This window comes from Nannospalax galili, unplaced genomic scaffold, assembly GCF_000622305.1.
Source record: "Nannospalax galili isolate Female #2095 unplaced genomic scaffold, S.galili_v1.0 scaffold408, whole genome shotgun sequence".
NCBI lineage: Eukaryota > Metazoa > Chordata > Mammalia > Rodentia > Spalacidae > Nannospalax > Nannospalax galili.
In genome coordinates, this window is record NW_008358662.1 from 1,009,488 (window position 1) to 1,020,711 (window position 11,224).

The following is an 11,224-nucleotide window of genomic DNA, read 5'->3' on the forward strand; positions in this document are numbered from 1 at the left end:
ATATTTATCTTTTTAATTTTTGGAGACACTTCTGTTTTCCACAACTGCCACTTTACATTCCCACCAATAGTATACAGATAGACCAGTTTCTCCACATCCTCACTAGTATTTGTCTTGTTTGCTTGCTTGCTTGCTTGTTTGGATTACAAGACTCCCTGAGGTATGCAAGTCCATTCTTCATTATAGGCTTCCCTCTTTTTTTTTTTTTGAGTCACCCTGTAGCCCCAGATGACATGGAACTCATTATGTAGACCAGGCTGGCCTCCATCTCACAGAGATCTGCCTGCCTCTGCCTCCTGTGTGCTGTGATTAAAAGTGTTTTCTGCATGCCTTTAGTCCCAGCACTTGGGAGACAGAAGCAGGTGGATCTCTGTGAGTTCAAGGCCAGTCTGGTCTACATTGTGAGTTCCAGGACAGCTGGGGGCTACAGGGAGACCCTGTCTCAAAAAGACAAGAAAAAAAAAAAATGTTTTCCAGGGCTGGAGAGATGACTCAGCGGTTAAGAACACTGGTTGTTCTTGCAGAAGACCTGGGTTTGAATCCCAGTACCCACATGGCAGCTAACACTGTCTGTAACTCTAGTTCCAGGGAATCCGACAGCTTTGTCTGTCCTTCGTGGGCATTGCACGGCATGGGTGCACTTAACCTACACAAAGGCAATACACGCATACACATAAAATAAAAATAATAAATAAAAAAAATTTTAAGTGTTTTCCACCATGCCCACCTCATTATATTTTTAATTTGAGTTTTCCTAATGAATAGTTATGTTAATTAAGCATTTTTCACTTGTTTCTTAACTATGTCAATTCAAATCTTTAATCCTCGTTTTAAATTGTTTATTCTTTTGCTGTTGATTTTTAGGAGTTGCCTATATTTTCTATATGTTAATCTGTTGTACATAATTTGAAATGAATTATATCTGTGAACTTTTAACTCTGTTGATACTGATTTTTGATGCAAAAAAATCTTTAATTTTCATGAAGTCCTATTTGTCTATTTTTGTGTTGCTGCCGTTGCTTATGCCTTTGGTATCTTATGTAAAAAAAAAAAAAAAAAACCTTGCCAAATCCAAGGAATCATTGTCATGCCCAAGAAATCATTGGTACATCATGAATTATCTTCTTCTAGAAAAATTTTAAAGGGTCACATTTATCTGGACTTTCTATTCTACCCCCTTGGCCTATAATCCTTGCTTTCTGCCAGCATCATTCACATTTCAGATTACTGTAGCTTTGTCATTTTTGAAATAGGAAGCATAATTTGTACATTGTCTATATTGTTTGGACATTTAAGGTTAACAGGAGTTCTTTATTATTTTAGAATATGTTCTTTTACCTCTATCAGAAGTATCTTTGGAGTTTTTATAGGAGTGCATTGAATCTGTAGATTTCTTTGGGTGGTACTTAAAATCTAGCAATATTAAGTCTTTTAGTCTTTGAACTTGGGATCTGCTTTCCACTAATTTGTTTCATTTCTTTTACCAGTATCTTGTGATTTTCATTGTGGAATTCTTTCACCTCCTTGGTTAAATTAGTTACTTTATTTTTATTCATTTATGGTATTGTAAATGGACTTCTTGTTGCAGTTGTCTTTGCAGTTGTTCATTGTCAATGTTAAGAAGTGCAACTGTCACACATGTTGACTTTGTATCCTTTTAAAAAATATTTTATTTCTTCTCATTATTGTATTTAAAATGTGTATGAGTGTAACACCTGCATGAATGTAAGTGCACCCATGTTGTGCAGTGCCCATAGAGGTCAGAAGAGGGCATCAGATCTCCGGGAACTGAAGTTACAGATGGTTGTTAGCTACAATGTGGGTGCTGGGAATTGAACCTGAGTCCTCTGCAAGAGCAGCCAGTACTCTTAACCACAGGGCCATCTCTCCAGCTCTGACTTTGTATCCTTTTACCTTGCTGAATTCTTGTTCTAACATTTTTTTAAGGTGTATGGAATCTTCAGAGTTTTCTAAGTATAAATTCATATGTGTAGAGAAAGATAATTTTACCTTTTTTAATTAAAATTTGTTTTTTATTGAATTTTTGTGTATTTCATACAGAACGTGTCAATCTTAATCTTCTTTATACTCCCTTCCCCACTAGTACCATCCCATAACCCTCCCCCTCACTGGATTTCATACATTCTGTCATTTGTGTTAAGGCTTATTGTGTATTTAGTGTCCCTAGACATTCCTCAGTGCAAGTTCATCTACTTAGGTCTAGTCAGCTTATATAGGGTCCCTTGCTTTAGGAAGATCAGCTCTTCCTCACCTGGCATTAATCAGTTGCCAGTATTTCTTCAGCTAAAATTGGGGTCTGATGTCCATTTCCCCAGTTCTATTCTGGGTTTTTGTCTGATTGTGTTTGCATGGGACTTACGTATGCTGACACCATTGCTGTAGATTCATATGAGCAGGGTCCCAGGAGCTTGTAGGACTCTATTTCCATATGGTTGTGCACCCCCTCCCTGGCTCTTACCATCTCTCCACTCCCTCTTCCACAATGCTCCCTGAGCCCTTGGTGGGTGAAGTTTAATATAGGAGTCCTGTCCATGAACCAGCATTCTGCAGACTCTTAATCTCTATGCTTTGGCCATTTGTGATCTTTTGTGTTCCTGGCCCTCTGTTGCATGAGGGAGCTTCGTTTATGAGAACTGAGAGATTCATTAGTATCCTCTTTACTCCTGTTCTATGTTCTATGAGCCTTAGGTGTAGAGTCACTTAGGCCTGGGCAACTCATAGACAATGTGTGTAACCAGTTGTGATACTTGGTAATAGTCTCTGTCTGGTGCAAAGAAAGCTTTGATGAGTGGTGACTAGTATTTTTTTCTGTAAATATAAGGATACATATTTTGCACATAGTAAGGAATTATATTAGTCTAGGAATGTGACAGTCTTGGGGTTTTCTCTAAGATCTATGACCTCTCCAGCCATGTGTATTTGGTTATGGTTAAAGGATCACACGAGTTTCCTGCATTGAGCGAGCTTATAGTCCAATTAGGTAGCTGTTGATTGCTCCCAAGATAAAAGTGCCACTACTGCACCAAAGGTGTATGCTGTGCTGGCCATTGATGTGGTTATTTGGTCTTGAAGCTGGTGTTGGACCATCTATTGATGTTTTCCCTTGGCACATTCTTAGTGCTCTCCAAAGCTATGAGAGCTCGCCTTCAGGGGAAGTGGCTTCCAGGTCAGTTCCATCTCCATTGCACCAAATCCTTTTTCTGAAGTATGTTCTGTCTTCAGTAGTAGTTTTGTCTTACCTTCAAATTCTGTGAGGCAATCAAGTGTTATGGCAATAGCCTGTGTAATTTTGGGAGTCTCTTGGGCCACCCTGGCCAACAACTCAAAGGAAGGTTTCTCCTGTCTGGCACTGTTTCTTATTATGTAGCCTTTAGTTATAGACATGGACTCATGTCAAGATATTATATGTGTAATTTGTCATCCTAGCACCAAATCCAGATGTAACTGCAGGAACCAGAATAATGAAAAGGAACCAGGGTGATAAAGGGAAAGAAAAAACCTGAGAGAGAAGAACAGTAGGAAACAGGTGTTACTAAGGGAGAAATGGATAAAAATGGGGGTATCTAAATGGGAGGGGGAAGGGAGGGCTATACCAGGAACAAGGAGCTCAAGGGAGGTGGAGCCATAGGAAACTGGTGTTATCAAAGGAGAAAAGGGGAAAATGTAATTTTAAAAGCTTTCAGTTTTTCATCATTGAGGATAATAATCCATTGAATGTTGTTCATATTTGGCTTTTATTGTGTTGAAGTATTTCCTTCTAGTCTTAGTTTTCTGAATTTTTTAATAATGCAATTATGTTGACTTTTGTCAAGTGCTTTATTTGTATAGATATATATTTTTTCCTTCATTCTGTTAGTGTGATATATAACACTGATATTTCAGAACTGCATTTCAGGAGTGAATCTCACTTTGTCATGGTACATTTCTGTTTAATATGCTGTTTAATTTAGTGTGCTAGTGTTTCATTATGTTTGCCTCAGTTGCATAAAGGCTATGGTTGGTATTTCCTCCTAGGTTGTGTGTCTGAGTTGGTTGTCTCAGCTCATAGAATGAGCATTCTCTCCATTTCAGTTTTTTAGAGAAACTGAAGAAAACCAGTGTTACAAATGTTATTTTTTAAATAATGTCAATGGAAAATTCAAAAGGACATATTCTGTCACACTCTTCACAGTGAAATACATGATCCTCTAAATTGTCAGTAATCCTGGCTTTTAGAAGCTATGAGTTTCACAGGATACCTAGTCATGTTGTTGAAACTGCTACCAGATAAATCTTGTTTTTGTACGTCTACAAATCTTTGTAATCATGAGCTTGACAAGGCTGGTAGAAATTTAGAAGGACTGATCACACACTTTATGAAATGTGTGACCAAGAGGCACAAAGAGGAACAAAGAAGCAGCATGGAGCCAGATAATTAGACACTATGAACAGAGAATATGAGAGATGATAGTATATCAAAAATAGGTAGGGGTCTCATAGTGTTTGATGGTGATAATTGCCTTCCTCACTGAATGCTGCTGAAACCTCCCTTATCTTCTCTGGGAGACAATGTTGATGCTTGTTTGCTAGCCACCAGCCTATCTAGGCACTTCCTGCTAAAGCTGGTGGCACTTTGCTAACTGAGCAAACTTTTAGGAGAATGTTGTTAATAGTAACAGAATGTATTTGTATTTTATATAGAGATATATCAACTATGCCCATTAGGAGATTTAAAAATTCTTATTTTTAATTATTTATTGATAAATTCATACTTTTTTCTTTAATTTCTTTAAAATTAAATTGAAAATTTTAAGTTTAAATTTAAATTTTTTTCTTTAAAATTTCAGAAATTAGAAGAGGATTTATAGAAAAGAATGTTAAGAAAAGATAGTAAGGATTTCAGTTAAACCTTTTTATGTTTTTTGTTTCTACATAGGATCTGTGGTTGTGGTTCTGGAGAATCAGGCTGTGCCGTGTGTGGGTGTTGCAAGGCTTGTGCAAGAGAGTTGGATGGTCAAGAGGCACGACAAAGAGGGATTCTTGATGCAGTAAAAGAAATGATTCCTTTAGACCTCCTTTTAGGTAATTTAATTATTTGTGTTGAATATCTTTTCCTCAACTCAATAATTCTAGCTGTTAAAATAATTTCTATTATACATGCATTTTTAAGATAATGATTAATATATGCAGTGTTGCTCTGTTGGTAGCCGATGTTGACCATTGGTGACATTCCTTTTCCCTTTGGTACTAAGAATTCTTGCAATAAAACTATTTTGAGTTTTAGATCATTTTTTTTGCTGACTTTTAGTTTCTTGAATTTCATATAGCCACAGCTGTTATATATTCATATTATATAGCATATATTGTTTTTATTATTTTGGCTGACTATCCAGCTGTCCCAGTACCTGGAGTTAACATTGAAGAACATCTTCAGTTACGACAGGAAGAAAAACGACAGCGTGTCATCAGAAGACACAGATTAGAAGATGTAAGAGGTAAGATTTAGCTACAGAGAAAAGGTGTAGGGAAACTTTATTACCTTATACTGAGACAATTGAGAAATTTACAGAATGCCCAGATTTGGAAAAAATTATTAAAAGTAGTATTTTATAGCACATGAAAATATTTATGGTGTTTATAATTGTACTAGTGACATATTTAATTAAGTAGAATGTTTATGATTTAAGTTGACCCATCTAGCTGGGTGTGGTGGGTCTTACCTATAAATTCAGCACTTCGGAGTCTGGGACAGGAGAGTTGCTACAAGTTCCAGGCCTGCATAATGTGAAACTCTTGTCTCAACAAAGAATTGTGCCATTTGCTAAATATTAAGTACTATTAGCAATGGCAATTTTAAAAAGTACAAGTCCTAAGAACTGATCCTTTAGCCCAACTTTGGACTTATCTATATTTGACCATGGAACAAAATTCATTTTAACCTGGGCTTTCTAGTTCTCTTTTCTTGGTCATTTATGATCATTGTCATTTGAACATAATTTTACCATGCTTTCCTGAAGTCCAGTAAATGATTGTGCTTTTATGTATCTTTTTTAGAAATGAGATTGTTTATAAACATAAAGAGTGAGTTGAAAACTCTGCATATTTGAGTTGCAAGGAAGGTGTCTTGTGTATAGTTTCCTCATTGTTTATGACCATTTGTTTACCTGAAAATACAATGAATGCTAGTTGTATATAACTGGTATTTTAATATGTATCCAATAAGCAGAGATAAATATTACAGTACTAAGTTATTTTTATCCAACAAAATCTTTGTAAAATTAAGATAGATTGTTAACAAGTTTGTAATATTATTGCTTTTAGACCAATTCTTAATTGGAGGTATTTATACTGTATAACATATATTTATGAGAAATGACAGGACATTTGGTAAATGAGATAACTCTGTTATCATTTTATGTGTTTTTTTTTGTAAAACTATGGTAACATCATTATGAATTTTTTCTAGTCATTTACCTGGTAAATCTATTAAACTTAAATTATGAACTGTATACTTGGAATATATAGATTGCTCTTCATAGAATTTTATATGCAGTGTTGACTGAAGCAGTGAATATTTGCTGTTGTTTGGCTTTGTTTATATAAAATCATTGCCTTTAAAATATTTTAATGAGATTCACGTATGTACTGTTCTTACTTAAAGTATATAAATATGTGGGAAACTGCACATTAAATGCTTCTTTAAAAGTGTTTAATTTTTCTTGTAGATCTTGTAACATGGAAATTGAGATACTTTTTGTTTAAAGTTATTTATTACCTCTTTACTACTCATTTTTCCTTCTTTGAAAATGTTAGATTAAGTCATGAATTGACCTACAAATCCCACTAATTTCATAGGTTTAATGCAAAGTAGAGCAAAGCACTTAGTGCAATGAACCAAAATGGACCTTGTTAGAAGTACCTGTTCTCAGGCACCTCCCCAGTCCTACTGAATCTAAAACTTGGAGAGTACAGCCTAGCAAAATCTTTTCAATAGGTTTTTCAGGTGATTCTGATGGTGCTTAAAGTGTGAAACCCAGTGCTTCAGGTCAGTGCTTTGAGTTTGTTCATCAACCTTCTATAGCACACTCTTTTGGATCTAATAAAGCAAATTTCTGGGCTAGTAATTTTGGAAACAGATTACATGCACAGTGGTTTAGTGCCCTTCTTGGGCACTATGCTAGAGAAGATTGTTTTTTCTTATAAGAGCAGTAATGTCAAAATTTTAATGTTCCAGCAGCCACACATACTTGGTCATTAGTGATGGACTTAAACCCTTGTTTACAACTCAGGGCCTTGAGGATTTGAGTATGTTAAATTACTTTGCCTCACTTATCTTTCCCATTGTATCTTAAGTCAGGTCTGTATTTGTTGTTTCAAAGTTGATTAACATTTTAGCACCTAGCTCTTCTATTAAATCATTGTAAGTAAGCCTCAGGCTTACTGGTACAGTTTAATTATAGTTTATGACACAAACTGTATATAATGAAATGAAATGAAATGAAATGTGCATTTGAAACCACCACTCCTATCCACTAAAAGGAAGAAAGGAAAGAAGGAATTGGGGGAAGGAGAAGAAGGAAGGGAGGGAATAAGGAAGGAAGGAAACAAGGAAACAGTGCTCTGATGAAAATTTGGAACTTTAGCCAGGTTTGGTTACACTTTAATCCCAGTACTGGGAAGGCAGAGATGAGTGGATTTGTGAGTTTGAGACCAACTTAGTCTATATAGCAAGTTCAAGTTCAGCTAGGACCACATAGTGAGACCCTGTTTCAATAAACAAACAAATAGGAACCATGTCTTTGATTTAAAGTTTTGGGTGACTGACCTCCCAGATGACATTTTTTTTCCTTAAATTTCCTTTTTAGATGTCACTATTGTTCATTTACAAATTTAATTCAGTGCTTTGTGATAGTAGTTTTTTTTTTAATTACATGGAGTTGATTTATATATTAATCCTCTGGACCTAACTCTATTAAGTAAGGTTCATTGGAATTCTTAAGAAGTCTCTTAGTCACCAGAACTAACAGATGACTAACTATATTAATGATGTCATGCCATATTTCTTTTCTTCATTATATTGTAAGGAATACTTTAAATGTGTCTGTTCTTTTTTCCATGAGTGTCATTTCAAGGTTTCAGGTTGTGAGCAGTAAGTACAATGAGTCCCTGTGTGGCATGCTTCTGACAGTGCAAGCATATTTCTTAATCCTGTTGTCACTCTAAGAATCTCAATTGGATACTCATTTGCATTGTTAGCCTTGCTATGCTGCATGACTCTGAATATGGGTTCTGAGCTATTGATCCAGTCGTGGCTTCTCATACCAACTATAGAAGACCTTGGGAATTTAACTTCCCTGAACCTCAGTTTCCTTATTTATAAATAGAGTAACACCTGTGCCTACCTAACTAGGAATGTTAGTATATATTAGAAATAATTATAAAAATGTCTATCATGTACCAAGCCATAAATGTTTGGTGATGATAGTAGGTTAGTACATATAGTCCAGACTGGACTGGAACTTATGATCCTTCTAAGTGCTTGAATTACAGAAGTATATCAGTCATCTCAGAGAAAAAAGTTTTTTTTAAATATATATTATTTATTATTTTTATTTTATGTGTATGAGTGTATTTCCTGTATGTGTAAAAGTGCACCCATGTTGTGCTCTGCCTGCGGAGGTCAGAAGAAGGTGTTGGATCCCTTAAAACTGGAGTTACAGGCGGTTGTTAGCCACCATGTGGGTGCTGGGAATCAAACCCTGGTCCTCTGTAAGAGCAGCTAGTGCTCTTAACTGCTGAGCCATCTTTCCAACCCCCCATTCAGAAGGTTTTAAATACCTGGGGTTTTGTACCTCCCAAAACTAATTTCTCACAACTCTATGTTTGGCTCTATGGTTTATTAGTGACTGTACAATATTGTTTAACATTCTTATGTTTTGCTGAGTCTTTTCTTTTAACTGGAATAGCTTCCTTTCCATTTCTCTTGTTAAATTCCACATCATTGAAACTTCTGTGATTCAACCAAATTGAACTGATTGTTTTCCATCTTTAATGATACACAGTTTTATTTCAGTTATTGCAATATAATACAGACCTTTGTTTTCATTTCCACTTTCCAAGGGGGGGCACTCTGTCTTTATCATTATATAATCATGATACCTAGCATCTTCTACATAGAAAAAAGAAAATGGGTGAATAAATTAATGATTGAAATATATATATATATATAAGAAAAGTTCTTTTAGTACATGGAATACAGTAGTATTTCAGATCTGTGTTTCTAGGCATGATTGACCATGGTCCTTGTACATCAGAAGAGTCTTAAAAGGTTAAATTTAGTGAGAAGCTAATTAAGGAATTAATAGTTGTATTTTTCTAGGAAAAATGATATTGCAATCAGATCCCCAAATCAGAAAAGTAAGGTTACTATTTTATCCTAAGTTGTTATTACTTCAGTATTCATTTGTGATATTGGAAATATTTTTAATTTATATTTTCTACTTTAAATCATTCATGGTTAAACTTGATGAAGAAATAAGATATTTAGTTCATATTTGAAATGTGTAAACTTTACTTCCATTAGAAATAGAACTCTATTTAAATTTACTCTGGTTACTAGGAAATAGTGGTTAATTCTTCTGCTGTCAAATTTGTTTGTTTTTACTGATAGTAAGCATGGAAAATATTGTTGTTGACTTTTCATGTGTTGACACTACTTGTCTTTTTGTCAATGTCTAGAAATGTGATTGAAATATTTTCTTTATTTTTTTTATGTTTCCTGAAGAATACTATATACTCAATCTGCTATTTGTCAAATTTGTTGTAACACTGTAGTGTCTATTTTTCCATTATTAGAAAAATTAAAGTGAAGACCATGGAATCACTAAATAATGCTTTACTAAAAATGTTCAGTGTTTATATACTTTCATAATTATCTTTTCAAATACTGGTAACGTAACTCTCAAATTTAGAGTGTTTTAAACTTTGAAATCATTGTTAAAGTTGCTAAAACTCAAGATAATTGTACTTCTAAAAGGAAAAACTAAAAATTTAATTCAGATTCATTTTTCTTTTCAAGTTAAATGTTCACAAGGAAAATAATTTTAAAATTTTATTAAAACTATTGTGACTAGATTTTTTTCCCTTAAGGACTGTATAAGTGACAATAGCTCTTAATATGTGTGATTATGTTTTGTATAGCGATGGCTTAATGAAAGACGGTTAATGTCCCCAAAATGTTACTTGAATTCGATATGTCTTTCCACTCTCAGTTTGAAGCTCAGCTCAAGTTATCCTTGTTTCCACATGTATGTTTACAAAATACACATTGTGTCTGCATACCCTCAGAGAAATTTTTATGTGCTTTTGAACATGTAGTGTTTGTAATTCTTTCATAACAGGTAGAAATGTCAGTAACATTTTTAATGTTATTTTGTAGGAAAGCTGACATACAACCTGAAAATAACTGAAACACCTTGCTATTGGTTAACTTAAAAATCAGTTGCATTTCGTTATTTCAAAATGAAAACTTATTTTGAATAAATATATGGTTTACTAATCTTTAATATATTATATTGGAAAATACTTTCAAAGTTATTTTAGTAGAAGTTTTTGATTATCTGAGACTATTATAAGAGTGAAAGATGGGTTTTCTACTTTATAAACTGTATCTAATATAGTAATGTGTGGAATAGTAAATAGGTGATGGTTGGGAATGGGGCTTTTGAAGGAGGAAAATTGGAAGAAATTAAAATATCCAAAACAGTTAAAAAAATAAATTTTCTCATGCATTTTAGTTTTAATTATTTTTGTTCATTATAGAGTTTTCATTTTGTGAGCTTTTCTATGCACATACAAAATGTTTCTCCTCAGGCCCCCTTGTACTTGCTGGTCCTATTTTTATGAACCACCGAGAACAGGCTCTAGCCAGACTCAGATCCCATCCAGCACAGCTAAAGCATAAACGGGACAAGCACAAAGGTATTTGGTCTTCCTTATCACCTAGGTGGGATGCTCTCCCAGTTTCTTCCACCCATCTGAATTTTGTCTCTGGGGAAATGCACAAATCTGATTCTTCTGCTTTGCTTCTATCATAGCCTGAGGAGAAAGGACATGCTGAAAGTATACTGTCATGACTTCTCTCTCTCTCTCTCTCTCTCTCTCTCTCTCTCTCTCTCTCTCTCTCTCCCCCCCCCCTCTTTTTCTTTCTTTTTTTTTGTCAGTG

The 11,224-nt window shown here is 34.6% G+C and overlaps 1 protein-coding gene across 1 annotated transcript in view; it reads left to right on the forward strand.

The window, feature by feature from the left end:
• Window positions 1-11,224, forward strand: part of Mycbp2 (MYC binding protein 2) — a 343,026-nt gene that overhangs the window by 100,254 nt on the left and 231,548 nt on the right. The window contains 3 exon segments of the mRNA XM_029558112.1: window positions 4,937-5,082; window positions 5,394-5,495; window positions 10,873-10,980. Of these exon segments, the coding sequence (XP_029413972.1) occupies window positions 4,937-5,082; window positions 5,394-5,495; window positions 10,873-10,980 (356 nt within the window).